The sequence below is a fragment of the Lontra canadensis genome, unplaced genomic scaffold, assembly GCF_010015895.1.
Source record: "Lontra canadensis isolate GAN:19392208 unplaced genomic scaffold, GSC_riverotter_1.0 scaffold1, whole genome shotgun sequence".
In the NCBI taxonomy this organism is placed as follows: Eukaryota; Metazoa; Chordata; class Mammalia; order Carnivora; family Mustelidae; genus Lontra; species Lontra canadensis.
In genome coordinates this window covers 90697859-90714461 of record NW_022630995.1, presented here as the reverse complement: position 1 = coordinate 90714461, position 16603 = coordinate 90697859, and the positions used below count along the sequence as shown (strand labels likewise).

At 34.9% G+C, this 16603-nt stretch overlaps 1 protein-coding gene across 1 annotated transcript; it reads right to left on the bottom strand.

Moving 5' to 3' along the window:
- Nucleotides 1–14212: 14212 nt before the first annotated feature.
- Nucleotides 14213–15647, bottom strand: TRAM1L1 (translocation associated membrane protein 1 like 1). The gene has a single exon (XM_032858882.1). It carries the CDS (start codon nucleotides 15502–15504, stop codon nucleotides 14392–14394), a length of 1113 nt encoding a protein of 370 aa, XP_032714773.1. The 5' UTR covers nucleotides 15505–15647; the 3' UTR covers nucleotides 14213–14391.
- Between the last annotated feature and the right edge of the window lie 956 nt (nucleotides 15648–16603).

Genomic DNA, 16603 nt, shown 5'->3' with positions numbered 1-16603 from the left:
TCTTTTGTTGGAAGATTTGAGCTTTTTAGATTTAAGCTGACTACAGCTAATTTTAATTTTTTATTTATTTATAGTGCTGTTTTATGTTTTCTGTGGGTCTTGTTTAATTTTTATTTTTCTATCTTTCCCTTCTTTTCTCTCTTTGAATTACTTTTTTCATTCTCTTTCATTTTTCCTTTTGAGTGAAGTGATGACTTAATAATTATTTAACAAAATTCTACTTGTTAACAAACACCCTGAAACTCTCTTTGTACATACCCACCCTTAATATTTTTAGAGCCCAGTGCAGGAATACGCTTGAAGACTCCTGGTGCTCCTCTTCCCTCCTACATTTCTGACCTCCAAGGCTCCTAAGTACCTGGGTGTGGACACCTTGTCCACATGACTGTACTCTGTTCAAAATCCCACCCATCTCTTCAAAGAGCCATCTTTTGGTTCCTCCTCAAGCCTGGGAGAGCAGCAAGAGTTAGAGCAGAATTTTCATTCAGCCAGTGGCAGGTAAGACTGGGATGTGTCCTGCACAAACCTAAAAAGCAACTTGAAGCTATTATTATGCAGAATTCTGGGATTCTAGATCCATATAGCATAATCTGGAAGGAAATGGGTGTTGGGCTCCGGTAGGCCTATCCTCAGTTCCACAGAGATTCACATCCTTGTCAGTTAGTTAACATCATGCTAAAGGAGACCCAGGAAAAACAAAAACAAAACCAAAACAATACAAAACAAAAAAAGACAAAGCCAAGAGTTCAGGGAAGAAGTCAGAGTGCCTTCAAGTGTCCTAAGAGTGGTACTATTTCTCCGTGAAAAATATTTTTACAGATACAGACTCCTAGCTTGACAATTTCTGTCAGTACAGAGATTTACATACGATTATCATCACTGTAAAGAATCAATTCTTCTCAGAGTGTCCATTTTCTGTTCCCAACTTCTCCTTCTGTTCTAGCAATTTTTAAGACCATCTCCATGCATTGAGTTTTCTAAAGTGACACTAGGTTATGAGTTGGCATGTCTATGCATATGTGTATGTGTGCTTTGTTTTAATTGTGTTTGAAATTTATTAGGCTTGCTGGATGTGAAGATATGTGTTGTTTGACAGTTCTGGAAATTTTCCAGCTATTACCTTTAAAATATGCTGATTTCTCTTGCGTCTCTTTCTGGAACTCCTGTTAAATACACATTAAACCTTCTCATTATAGCATTTATATTCTCTGTTTCCCTGTGTTATTTTGGCATAAATTTTTGACATCTCCTTTAGTTTTATTTGTTTCTAATTTGTTGTCTCTTTCATTTAAGTTTTATATTTTCCTTGTTATATATATAATTCTTCTTGAGTTTCTATTTTCTATCCAAGTATGCTACATCACATTTTTTAGTTTTCTGTTTCCTGAAAATATGTTGGAGCTCACGTTATTTCTTTTAACATACTAATCATAGTTTTTAAATCTCTGGTATTTAGTACAAGAAATCTGTCAACAGTATATAAAAAGTCTTTCTCTTCATCTACCATATGTTTATGATGCTTTGTTTTCTTGTGTGGTTAATTATTATTTGATTTATTGTGATGTGCGACTTTCTTTGTAAAATAATTTGTGGCAATTATTTAAATAATGTTCTGGAAAACTGAATAAAAGAATTTCCTTTTGCTAAATAATTTAGCCAATTTAATGTCTCCAATTCTTACCTCAGACTGTACATTTTGTTGAACCACACAGAAGAGAGTTCTCAGAAATACACCCTGTTGGTTTTAATGATTTACTTAAACATTTGCCTTGGTAAAGACATAATCTGTCCATTCCTAGAAATGCTGTTTGGTGTTTTTAAGGATTCTTCCGTTGGCCCTTTCATATTTTTTTTTTCCTTTTACCTATCCATCCACAGAGATTTCATGAATCCTTGACCATTTTCTCTCTACATATTCATTTTTGAGATTTCAACCCACAATATGACTTCAAGTATCATCCATATAATGATTACTTTTCCAAAGTATATCTTTCCAAAGAGCTCTCCACCTGAGCTCTTTCTCCTCATTTCCAGTCTAGTATGTTTTGATAATATTGATACTCTCTATTTTGATATTATTTGTTGTTTCAAGAGCACCTCAGTTCAAAGGATCTAAAACCCAATTGATGTTAGTCCACAAACTTATTTCTCCCCCTGCATTTTCTATCTCAGAAAACAGTATCTTCGGCGGCTAATTTATCCAAACCAGAGAGTCGAAAGAAGATATTGATAAGAAATTACTCTAAGATCAGTATAGAGTTATTAGCATAATAGTCAAGGTCTTCCTTTCCTCCCTCTTCTATGCTATATATTCTAACAATATTGCTAGTGCTCAAGGCATTCATGCCCTCTGGCATTCTGAGCCTTTCCATGTGCTCTTCTCCTTCTGGAAAATGTGCACCCCACTGTTGGAACTAACTTCTGTGCTTTCCTACAGTTATCATCATTGTCATCAGCACTTTGATGTTCTTCCTTAAACCATTTAGATGAGACTAGTTTCTTCTAGAGCATGAAAAACCCACCTAATTACATTGCTTACCTTACATCATCATACCTGCTTGATAACTCATCTCTTTCAGTGAGTGACTGTGTTTCCTCATGGTTGATGCAGGCCTGAGCATCGTGTTGGCCACAGAAGGCACTCAGTCAACATTAGCTGAGATGAGAGTTGAATTACAATTTTATACCAAGTACAATCAATAAAATAAATAACTTAAGTGTCATCTTTGACAGGTCATCATACTGTATGCTGTGGAGTTTAAGGCATAGAATGAAGAATAAGATCTCTGTTCTCAAGGGGTTATAATTTAATTGGCCATAAATTACCTAAACCTATTATGACTGTAAACAGATAAAGATAATGAACAATGTTGTTCACTATTGTCAAGTATGTATTGCAGGAAACAATTCACATAGGAGATCATTGGAGCATTTATCCTAATAAGTCCTTGAAATTTTATCATACCTGTCTTCTGCTAAACCCTAATGAAGCCCAATTTCTTGCCTGCAAATAATATCATTTCCATGATAAATAAGAATAACCTTATCCAATTTGAAAAATAAACAAGCATTTGGAAACAGATACATTCATTTGCACAAATATTTTCAGTTTCTTTCACATACTTACAGTTTAGTGAGAGAAGTAGTGATCAAAATATGGAATTTAAGGCAGCATGGTAACTGTAATGATGCCCCTAATCAGAATGTAATAATATATAATAGAAATAGCTTGAATAGCTATGAAGATTTGACATATTTGATGTTATAATAATATATGGAATCTGGAGAATAACATAAAATAAATCTAAATATAATCATTCAAAAATGCCATTTAAATTTTGTTAGGTATTTTTTCTGATATCGACAATAATTTAAATCTTTTAACCTCTCTATTATATGTATTTTAGTTAATAAAACAGATTTCAAGAATGATAACAAAAAATGGAGAATTTAAGTCTTCATTATTTGTGAATAATTTTATCTCATAAATTTTCATATATAGATTAACTTCACCACAACCTTACATAACAGTCAGGTTATTATTATTATTGCTGTTGTTGTTGTTATTATTATTGTTGTTGTTGTTATTTTTTCTGATATTTTAAAATAATGTACAAAAAAACAGAAATTAAATAATGAGGAAATCTTAGGAACTTCAAAATTTTAAGGCTATTGTTATAATCACCAAGAGGTTTAATTCTAGTGCAGAAACTAAAACATATTGTTATATATATATCATTTTGACATATATCTCAAAATCAATGTAAATATAGTGAAACATTTCTTAGAAGTTTTCTAACATGGTTAAAATATATCTTAAGTAAAATGCATGGGAATAACTAAAAAGGGAAGGGTTTTTTTTTTCCCCTTCTTTATATTTTATTGTTTAAAACGAGAACAATTGATTTAAATTATTTCAGTCAATACTGAAATTGTTTTTTTATGTAAAACATGCCCCAATACATGCCAACTACTTTTCTTTTTGGAATAATTTAGAAGAAAACATTATTAGGCAGCTAACTCAATATTTTTAAAAGGCATGGTAATGTCATTCTCTAAGCTTGCCTATAGGCAGCAGGAAGGCAAGCGTTGTTGTCGTTTTTTTTTTGTTTGTTTTTTGTTTGTTTTTTTTTCTTTTTTCCTTAAAAACCTTGAAAACAGATGTGAATGAATAGCTTTTCCCCAGGAAGCAAAATCCATCTCTGAGAACTTCACAGGATGTCTGCTGCTGGCCAGGAGCACTGCACGTTTAAAAAGCCACTGAGTTGGAGGTCATCCTAACACCGCCCCCGCGGAGAACGAGTTGGCACTTCACTTTAGATTTCCCTGCCAGAGCCTATTCCTGTTTAACACTTTCATTTGACCCACTCATGGTTTCTTCTCTCCAAGGTTTAAAACCAAGATCAAGTATATCTCTTTAATAATGTCACATTCCAAAGAGCGACTCCAGTGAGGGGACTGTTAAAGGGCTTAGTTATTCACATAAGGACCATCATGCAGGGAGATAATAAATAATGTAGTACAGAGATGCCGCCATCGGGGCACCAAGGATTAATTCAAACAGCTGTCACAAAATTTCATAGGAAGTTTGAAGTGGATATACGTGATTCCATTTCTGATTTACAAATATTCTCATGTTATCAACTATTCTCACATAATCATCATTAAACTTCGGATGTGCCTATGTTTTGGTAAATTGATTATGTGTTTTCCATGTGATGTATCACACTGAATTGTCTCCAGTCTGATCTATTTTAGTGGGCTAGTTGTTTTCTTTAGACTTCACCAACCAGCTCATTCTGACAGATTCTGTCAATGACTTAATTTCAACAAGTGTAACTTGAGTTGTTGACTCCTTCAAGTTCTCCCTCCTCTCTCCCATACCTAGTCACAGCCACTCTCATAAGTTGCTTCCAGCTGTTCTTGCCTCTGCCATTCCCACCTCGCCATAGATCAGCACATAATGCTGCCCTGTGCAAGGTTTTGTGCCATTTGCACCGCTACCCTTTCACCCAGGGCACCGATTCTCCATGAGGCTGGGGCATTCAGCTCTCCCACCACCCTGAACGCACCGCGCCTCCTGTCCACACTGCAGCCCAAGACTCACCCAGTAGCAATGCCAGGCTTACTAACTTTATTCTTCTGAACACCTAGTCAAGACTGTGTTGAAATCATACGTTATTTCGCCCATCGCTTACCTCTGCATTGCTGTTGGAGCCGTTCTAGGGGATGATGCACACTCCGCCACTGTATTTGTCTTTCTAAGGAAATTTTTGACACTCTGCTTGTCTAGACAGCTTCTCAGTATCGTACTGTGGCTGATTCTCAAGCCGTACATACCACTTAACTACAGCCTGTCGCTGGATATGTTGTTTATCATTAGCTCCTCACTGCCTACCACCAAATCTGGAAAATGTCCAAGAAATATTTGAGGAATGCTTACTGAGACTCACTTTTCTTCTAAAGTAAAAGGTAGATGTTTTGGCATAAAGTTTAGGTTAGCTAAAACAGTTTTTGTTTTACAGGACTTTGTGACCGCCAAAATTGGAACAAGTTCAAGTAACAGGCATGCCATCTGACCTGGAATGAATGTTCCTTGTGACACTTAGGCACTCTGGTTACCTAAGGTAACTTCCCAGAGCTTCATTGAAACCTTCCCCTGCTGGCTTTTTTTCTTGTAATCTTTTGGACATCTTTCTCTGTCTAACCAATCACATGATTTTATCAGACATGTTATGTAAGTGTGTTACATAAAGCTATTCCTAGTTTATGTTGTTTTGTTCTCTACTAATGTGTATGTATGTGATAGAGTGTAACTAATAGGTTATTTTCAAATGGGAAAATTGCTTTCAACATACGTCCTTTTTGTTAAAATATAAGAATATTTAAAAAGTCAGCCTCCAAAATATAGTAATATTAGGTGTTTAAGCAGGGTTAATGAATGAGTTTTTGGATGTTTAATATGAATTGGCATTACTGACAGGAATAATGAAATTGATTAAAAACATCAGCAGGCCTTTCTCTTCTTGGTGTGAATTTTCAAAAAAGCATACTTTCTTTTCTTTCCTTTTTTTTTTTTAATTTTAACTTATCATGAGCTCTGCTTAGTCCTAGCCATGATAATTGAATGGAAAGATAAAAACTTCAATTAAAAAGAAAACACAGCTCAGATTTCCTGTTTTCTCAGAATCAGATGAACACCTGGTGCCTTTGAAATCCATTATATTATTTGAATTTGTTGGAAAATAAGGATGGAGAGAAAAAAAAAATAGGACCAAGAGGCAAAAAGAAAGCTAAAAAAGATATCTGTACATTATGGCTAGAGATATATTACTTTCAAATATATTTTCATTATCTCCTGATGATTTTCATAAATGCATGCAGCATTTGCTGAAATTCAGCTTGTTGGCATTTTTTTTAAAAACTATTTAACATTTTTTCCTCTAAAATGTATAGATTTGTTTACAGTTTTGACTGTGCTATGTATAGGTTGGATATTTTAAAATTTGCTGTAGGTATCTTAAAGATATGAGAGCTAAACCAAAAAAAAAATGACCTTGTAAATGTACATTTTGTTGTTTAATATAGGTTTTAATCATTGGTATGATAAACATAAAATTTCCAGATATTAGATTTCACTGAGTTTCAGCAGGCCTATATTAAGTTTACTTCTAACTTGGAATGTGGTGACATATATAAAAATTCCAGCAAAGATTCTGTGGTTAAAAATATTGTGTAGGTTCTGAGTTAGTAGTTGCTTGGATTAAGCTATTTTCTGATAAGAGTTTAAAGGTATCTGGTGGTTGGTTGCTTGAATTTCTCTGAATAAATGGCCTAGCAAGGTAAAATGTTTAAACCCATGGAAATCTAGAATTGTGTTTCAAAAAAATAAAACTTTAAAATCCTATAATGTGACACATATTTGCTAATATGAGTAATGGTTATGTATTGCATCAATAGAAAGAATTTAAGAGGACTCTTATGCATCTAAAGTACTCCTAAGATTTTGAAAAGTGTGGAATGTATGCTAATAGAAGCAATCAGTTTTGCTTAGTTGAATAAATTATATTTGCACACATTTCACAACCCTTTTAATGGCAACTTGTTGTTTGGGGATAATTACCCTCTGTTAAGGTTGACAAGTTCCTTAATTGACAAAAATGATATGAGTTGTTTGTCAATATATCAACCAAAGAGAGAGGTCAACTGTAAATACTTAATTCAATGTCTTCTCCATTTGAATAGATTTTAATTTTCATTTCTGGGAGAAAAAAAATCACTTAAGTCAGAACAACACATATTGGGAAAAAAAAAAAGAGGAAAAGGATCAACTAACACCATCCCTTAAAAACGTTTATACTACTACCACCGCTCAGATTTTAATGGTCATAATGTTAAATCTAATACCTACTATAATGCAATAATATAGAATAAAGTCAAGGAGATATATACATCTCCTTACGTGTCTGTTGTATACAGATGTTTCAAAGGTTGCCTGAAAATATGCAAACTGGAGATTAAAAGTGATCAGGAAAGCATATTTGTATATACATTTCTTTGGTGGACTCATGTAACTGGGCTTTTCTCTTGCAGCTGTCATCCTCCATTCTGTCATATCTTTTTCAGCATACAAATATATAGATATTCCTAATATATTTCAACCTAAAAAGAATTACAAAAATAACAACAAAACCAACTCTTAACTCCATGTCCATCTTTGCTTATTGCATAAGAGGATATATTATTCTTTTCCTCTCCTCTGTTCTTCACAGAGACATTCGTTACAAAAAGTATTTGTGTTGGCATATTACACATCCTTACCCCCTATTCTCTCTTTAATCCATTCCACTAGGGCTCCTCTCATCCCATAATTCCACTGAAACTGATCTTGCCATTGTCTCCAGTGACCTAAATGTTGCCTAGTGCAGGCTTTGTTATTTCTAATCTTAAGAAACTTGATTGATCAATAGTATTGGCTAAAACTGATATCTTCATTCTCTTATTATACTTTCATTTTGGGTTCCATGACATTGTTTACTTTTTTTTTTTTTTTTTTTTTGGCCTATGGCATCAACCATTACTCAGGTTTGGCTTCTGTGATGGGTCCTTGCCTTAGTTGTTTTCATCATTTTAAATAGCATTGTTCTTCTTGTTCTTTAGCATTACAAAACTGCTTTTCAGGATGTGGATCAAATATCATATCTTTTATTCATGTGCACATTAAAAATAAAATCCTGATTCATATATTGAAGATTTTTAGAGTAGCTTCATATTTGGAAGCCGTACCAGCTTAATTCCTAGAAAAAGCACTGAAGTTTCAGAGTTTGGCAAATCACAAGCATCATTAGGTTGATGCTGCAGGACTCTCAGATATTTTCAAAGAAAAGTCCAATGTTTGGAACCACAGCTTTCATTTAAGTAGCTTAAAAACAAAATATCAAAGTTTACATATGTTAGTTTTTGTAAGATATAGGTAGCCCAGTAAATAATGTATACTCTGCCACAGATCGAGTTCATTGTCAGTGAACACATTTTTAACTGTGTGCATCCACTGTATTAGGTATTGTACTAGATGTTAAGTTTACCTTAGTAATTTAAAGACTTGGGGCACCTGGTTGGTTCAGTCAGTAGAGCATGGGACTCTTAATTTCAAGATTGTGAGGTCAAGCCCCACATTGGGCATGGAACCCACTTAAAATAAATAAATAAATAAATAAATAAATAAATATCTTAAAGCAAAACAAAACAAAAAACAAACAAACAAATAAAAAAACTCACAATCCCAGACTTCAGACTGGTATGGGAAACCAGCAATAATTAATAATTAATACTTCAAACTGGAAAAGGGTATAAAAGAGAAAGGAAGTCAATATTTAAAAAGATAGCAAAGGAATGTCATACTAAATATTGCTTCCTTATTTAATTATGAAATAAAAGGTTATTTCAACTGAGTTCGACAAATTCCGAGAAACTACTAAGAGACACTATGTTAGTTAATGAGAGTGAAATGCCAAAGAAAAAATATATTACTTGACACCAAAGGAGCTTGTTGTCTAGTACTCATAACTACTAAAACGGTTGTTGATGCTCTTGGATTTTCCTAAATAAATGCTTAGCTCATTTACTTAGTCTGAAATGTAATTCGAATATGCTATGAACTGAATTTTTATTGGTAATGAATTTATCTAGACCAATGTTTTCAAGTGCTTTCAGTATAAAGACCTATATTCAGAATTTATATATATCAAAAGTTTTTACATGAAATCATTCATGTTTTCCATCATTTGTCAGAAAAATAGTTCATGGTTACTAAGAATTTAGTAACTCTTTAAGTGAACATTTACTCAAAAGACAGTTTCTAGACATTTTAAATATAGTTGTGTATGTATTTATGATGTGCGTTATTTAGTCAAAATAATTCATACATTTGGGAAAGGATCCCTTACAAAATATCAGCTAAATACAGAGGTGGAGCTCTTGAACTATACTTGAACTATCACACTTTTCCATTGCCTCTTGCTAAGACATAAGGGAAAACTCAATGCCGTACATCTGTATAGTGTTCAAAAATGAATAGGGAAGGGGCTCCTGGGTGGCTCAGTGGGTTAAGCCCCTGCCTTCGGCTCAAGTCATGATCCCAGGGTCCTGGGATGGAGCCCCCGCATTGGGATCTCTGCTCAGCAGGGAGCTGGCTTCCCTCTCTCTCTCTGGCTGCCTCTCTGCCTACTTGTGACTTCTGTCTGTCAAATAAATAAGTAAAATCTTTATTTAAAAAATGAATAGGGGAGAGAAGGAAGAATAGGTGGAGCACAGAGGACTTTTAGGCAATGGGACTATTTTTTATGATGCTAAATTAGTGGATATATTAATAATAGGGAAGTTAGGGAGGGACTTAGGAGTAATATGGGGACTCTGTATTTTCTGCTCAATTTTGCTATGAACTTAAGACTTCTCTAAAAATTAAAGTCTATTAAGAAATAAACAAGTGGGGCACCTGGGTGATTCAGACAGTTAAGTGTCTGCCTTCAGCTCAGGTTATGACCCCAGGGTCCTGGGATGGAGCTCAGTAGGGAACCTGCTTTTCTCTTTCCCTCTGCCTGTTGCTCCCCCTGCTTGCGCTCTTTCTGTCAAATAAATAAATAAAATCTTAAAATACATCAAAAATAAATTAAAAAATAAACAAGTAAATGTATAGGGGAAATTACTTATGTATGTGCATACATGCATATATGTTAAATGAAACTATGTACATAAGTATATGTGTGTGTGTGTATAAAAATGAGACTACATACATAAGTGGGCATATATATATATATATATACACATTATATATATAGTCAACATGTGAACTAGCCTATGCACCTGCAGTTTATGATACTGTATGTACATATATTTTCAATCTTCAAAGAGGCTTTTGAGATAAATCTTTGTCGTTTTAGAGATATGCAATCCAATACTTAGAATGTTTAAGTGTTTTCCGAAGTTCACACAACTCTAAGGACCACAGCAAGGACAGCCATAATTTATTTTATTGACCATTATTTATAATCATATTATTACCTTTCTTTGCCAAATTTATAGCAATACAACTGAAATGTAGGAAGTAAAAGTAGAATTTGATGTGTGTTAAAAGTCTGCTTGTATTTAAAAATGAACAGAGTTAAACTAATGTCACAGTAATGATGTACTAGCATTGCTGATAAAAGATGAAGCTGACCCAATGCAGTAGCCCAAAACACGTGACCAGTACTGAGGAAGAAGAAGGTGAATGACTTTGGAGATATCTTAACATTTGACTTCTTTCGTAGTTATTAAATATTTTAAAATTCCATGTGGTGCAGGACCCTAAAAGGATTTGTTCACAGGGATTTAGAAGGTAAAACTTAGTCATATGATTGTAAAATCATGAGGAAAATTCCAATTTAATACTTAGACATGTGTGATTTTTTTAATGATGGATTTATAATGTTTCTACATAGTTGATAGGAATTTGCATTTTTAATTGAGTTTGGGTAGTTCCTCCCAGAATATAGGTTTGATTGAAAGATGGCAGTGAAAACAAAAACAAAAACAAAAACACTCTATTTCGAGAGAAATTCAGGAGATGGGAGTGTGTGAATTCTCTGGTAATCTGATGTGTCATTAAACCTCAATTACCTCCATATACTCACTCATACTGTCTATCATCCCTGCCATGCCAGGTATCCTTTGTCTCCAGATTACAATGGTCTAGGCTCACAAGAGGCATTCTCTGCCATAACAAAACTCCCCGAGTCCCAGCCCACTGCACAGGCCACATTCTCCAGCTTGCTTCCCCTGTAGGAACTTCCTCTCACGAACTACTCCCATATGTCATGTCCAGTAAAGAGCATCAGTGGTAAGTCTTCTATTACTTTTCTAAACTGTTCTCATTTAGTCTGATTAAGTGAGAAATTAAAATTTTACCCTTGTTTTTCTAAATTAAAATAATATCAGAATATATCCTTTCTTCAAGATATCTTTAAATTATTAATGTTGTAAGTAACCTTCTTGAATCTATTCCAGGTTAATATACTATTGGCTATACATATTTATAGATAAATGAAGAAATATTTACAAGGTTTTTTTTTTTCTTTATTGAAATGAAATGGAGAATTACACTGATCACCAGGAAAATAATAGGGTCTAAAACTTATCTTTTATGAGATATATAGATTGAGAAACACATTTACACTATTTAAGAAAAATAAGATATACTTTTAGTTAAGTGCTAGAGTAATTTTTTTTTTTTTTAAAGAAAATTGACTTTGAATACTTCCTAGGAAATCTATACCTGTAGACTTATTTTAAAGAATAAAGTTTGGCAATCATTGAATTGATTGATATTTGAATTTGAAGCAGAATCTTCAAATTCAAATATTAGACATACCTTTATGACCTATGCAACTTTTGGTGATTAATTAGTTATTTGAGTTTTCATAAGGTTAATGAATGCCTGCTTTAATAACACCTTGAGTAATCATAAAGGGAATTTAGTTTTTCATGTGGTCCATTTTAACAGAAACCAATTATTGCACTAAGATCTACTATAGCATGATTATATTTTTTTGGAGTGTATATTAAAGAGGGACTTAATTTGTATTGCTGAATGTCATTGGCAGCACTGTTTTCATAATTTATTTGGCATACGTTTATATTCTGGCAACTCTTATTTAATTTTTATGAATAGTTGAGATGTACACAGCATCCTTCCCCCTTTCTCTTTCAATAACTGTGCTACCTTTCATGAATCTGCATCTTACAAGAAATATTCTTTGCCTTTTTCCACAGGTGAAGCATACAGCCTAACTTGACCAACCAATCCAGTATACCCCTCTATCATAGGAGTTCACTAAAGGTAAATCTCAGTATGCTGAATTCTAGAAATCTGGTTTTCTCCCTTCCTCTCTACCATGTAGTGTATAGGTATAAAGTCTAGAACAGCTATTACCATATGCTACCAAGCAGAAAGTTAATCTGAGAGGGACAAAGCCAAGAAAATCCATCCAGGCTCTAATCCTATTTAATGTTAAACCCAGTTTAATTCTTTGAAGTTGTCACATAAGATAGTGATTTTCTTGTAATCATTTACCAATTTGAGTTGGGCCTGTACTTACTTTCAGATGAAGTATAAAATGGATAAGAAATTTGTTACCAGGAGTGGAGTTACAAGTAACGGGCTAGAATTCTTTAGAAGTGAGGAAATGCGAAAGACCATTCTCACATGAGAAGTTGAAAATCCTTCTTTTACAGTTGCACAATGGTTGGTTAAAGTGGTGTTCTTATAATTTGGGCCTCAGGGCATGTGCTTCCAACAAGACAGCCTTAGGCAACTGAAGCAGGAAAGAAAAGAAGGATAATGGATTCTATAGTCTAAAAAGAAAACAATCTTGCTTTGTTGTGCACTACTCAAACCAAAGAGAAAAGAAAACTTGGCCAAGACTGGCTCTTCTGTCTTTAGTCTACAATACAAGTATACTAAATTTAATTTTCAAGGACCATGCCCCCGCCACCCCCCCATGACTGGAAAAGCTGAATTACCCACAACAAACCAAATAGAAGGCTATCAAAAGCAGAGATGAGAGGCACAGTGTGAGAAAACAGATGAATGGGAAATAATGGCCTTATTCTAGCATATTTTTCAAGCACTGTCTCCTGAAAAAAGTATAAACACTCACATTATGGAAATGAAATCAAAATGAAGGTTGAGAAAAGGAGATAAATAAAATACTCACCCACTACACCCATCCTTTCTATTGGCTTCAATAAAGATACTATCTATATACCTATATATCCACGTATACCTTAGTATACATACATATCCAAAATAGGGCTCATACAGATGAATGTTTCCCCAATTAAAGATGAAAGCAGCACTATAATTATAACAGTATTTTTGACAGACCTTTCATAAGACTATCCACCTGATTTTCAAAGTACTTTAGGTTAATGTGTTAAGTTTTTTCCGTGTGTAATTAGCTGACCTTCTTTTTATAGCTATAAATCAACTAAGCATTGTTTTTCAAAATGATTTGCAGGTTAAATAATATTTTTCCCAAGTTGCTGAGGATACCAAACTTATAACAAGCTTCATTAAGAATAATTTTTAATAAACATAGCAAAAAAGACTGTCTGATTTCCTTTTACGTAAGTATTTAATTTTTTTTGATTGCTAGTTTACAAGTGTTTAAATGGACAAGAATGATTTTACCTCTTCAATAACACTTTTATATTAATTCATGATATTTTGATTCAATATATGGTCATAAATCTCTACAGATTACCCATTAATATTTTAATGGGGATGTAATAATAACAACACTACATATAAAACACATCATTATTTTGGTGCTTTTACAAATCTTTTCTTCAGTTGTAAGTTCTAAAAAAAAAACAAAAGTTTAAAAATTCTAAGAATTAGAGAATACTGAAAACGTAATGAAGTTGAATTCCACCTTTATAATATGTCCATTTTATCCTAAAAGAGAACATTAAAAAATGTGACATTGCTATATCAGACCACCTTGCTAATGGTATAAAAGATTGACAGGAGCAAGAAATTGTGTCACTGATATGTGGAATTTTTCAGTTCTATCTACAAATTATTAGGAAAAATGTTCGAAATAACAAAACAAAATATGGTGGTCATCCCTGAACCGTTTGATGTTGCTTAGTCTATATCAATTTTTTTCCCCACTCATGATAAGCATCCTCCCCTCAAGTGCCTTTAAAAAATACATTACACAGTACAATAACAGAAATCAAAGACAGCACAAACTATTTTGAAGAACAGAAAAATCTGTAGCACACAAAGGTATCTTATAGTAAAGAGCAGACTTCTTTGGGGACAGTAATCAATTAGCGTGTAATTCATTATGAAGATTTCTCTTTCCTTTTATGCGGAGAGTCTACTCTATTTGAAGTTGCTACACCATTTTCTGTTCCTTTTCTAGAAGACCTCCCTTTAGTCCGTTTCTTCTTCACAACGGGGGCCTGAAGAGTAGTGTCTTCCTCCATCCACCTCTGAAGCTGGACATTAAATAAATTCCATGTTATGTACGCTTGGATGGTGCAACTGGATGAAAGAACAGCAATTTTAGCTGCTAACACATTTACATTTCCACCAACAGCATCTGGATTCCGATTCTGCCCTCCAGCTAGGTGAAAGCCAACAGTCACCACAGACACAATTAAAGTCACTAGTCGACCCAAAATAAACACAATTGCCCACAGAGAAAACTCTTTCTGGTACTTTTCATCACTAAAATAAAACAGGTCACAAATGTGAGAAAGTAACTCAACAAAGTAGTGCATCATCAAAAGAACAAGTCCCAGATGATTCAAGTACAAGAGGTAAGCTCCAGCGATGTGAAAGAGGTGAAGGCCAATGTAGACAAGTTGACGAGGGATATCTTGCTTTTTGATTCTCTGGAAATAGAGTTCAGGAAAGGCATGAAACCAGTAAGCCAACTGTGATATGTAGAAAAACTTCATTTGGAAGGTCATCATATTATGGGGATGAGCCCTCCATAAGAGAGTTGGGTCTGACAGACAGTTTTCAGAAATTAGAATGAATGTGCCCCAAATACAAGAAACCAGGTAGAATACACTAAACTGGCCAGATTCATTAAATTTGCTTTGTTTCGCTTTGGGGAACTGCATTCGCCTGTTAATTTTATCCAACACATACTCCTGAATTGTGGCGTGAATGATGATTGCCACTAGCATGTAGAAGAAAACCGTGGCCAAATCTTTGATGCCGTAATAGTAAAGGAACTTTGATTCTGTGGCTCGCTCTTCTGCTGCAGGAAAGGTAACACTGTGCTGAAGAGTAATAAAAACGATAGATGCTTCGGCCGTTCCCTCGAACATAAGCCCCAGCACGAAGAACATCCCCACACAGGCGACGAGGTCCGCATGATTCTGCAGGATGAATTCGTGGCTCAGGACTGGGGGGTTCTTGGTGCTCTTCTTACGAAACGCCATGGCAGCGCTTCCCAGATACTCACCGACGAGCCGCAGCTGCCTCCCCCTGGCTGCTCCTCACAGCGCCGCCGCTGCCGCAGCTCCGGGGGCTTCGCTTCCCATCCCCGAGCCAGTCCCGGGTCGCCGCGGCCGCCCAGAAAAAAATAAATCAAAGGCAAGGGCCGAGCAGGACTGAGCATGCGCGCCAGGGGGACGGCGGAGGCAGGGAAGGAAATCGAGTGCCGCGCCCCTGCCCGGCGCCAGGCCCGGGGTTGCGAGCGTGGATCTTGCGCGTTGATCGTCGCCTCTTGAAATCCGCTGGCCCTGTCGGGATGCTCCCGAATTCTTTTTCAGTGGCATCTTCGTCAGTAATCATGACAAAGCAGGCTAGAACTCTGGTTGTTCTTCATCAGAATGGTTATAGAAACAGCGTCATCCCCATAATGATGTTAGAAGCAAACTCTCACGGTGCTTAGCGTTTACAGGTGCTGTTCCGAGCACTTTGCTCAGATTTATAAATGCATCCTTTCTGGAAAACCCAATGAGGTAGATACGGGGTGATAATATCTTTTTTTTTTTTTTCTTCTTCTAATTTTTGCTTTTTTTTTTTTTTTTCCAGATGAGAAACTGAGGTACCAAGAGGTTAAGTAAGATATGCCCAAGATCACACAGCTAGTAAATGTCAAAACCAAGATTTGAATCCCGTCTGGATTCAGCGCATGTGCTCTTCACTGTTGTACTGTATCGCCTCTTACTGTAAATCCTTCACACGTGGAAATAGTTCACTACAGCAACAACAAAACAATGTAAAAAAGAATAGTTGCCGTGTTAGCAATAACAATAACAGTGGCATTAATTGTATTTATTATATTTTTAAAGGGTGAGTGGTGGTTAGATGGGGAGAACTATTTATCAGTTCATAGGAAAGTATTTTGGCTCTAAAGCCCAAAATTGATTTTCCTTACTCTAGCAGATAAGAACCTCGTGTTTCATTTTATGATGGTTGCATATAAATTTGCTAAAATATACATATTGAAAAACAGCTTTCTTTGTAAATGCTAATGCCTTGCTCTATTCGAATTTCATGTCAGTCTTTAAATTTCTCTTTGGATCTGGAGCA

Excerpts from the sequence above, each read along its gene's own strand:
- TRAM1L1 (XM_032858882.1), bottom strand. The coding sequence starts at position 15,504 with ATGGCGTTTCGTAAGAAGAGCACCAAGAACCCCCCAGTCCTGAGCCAC.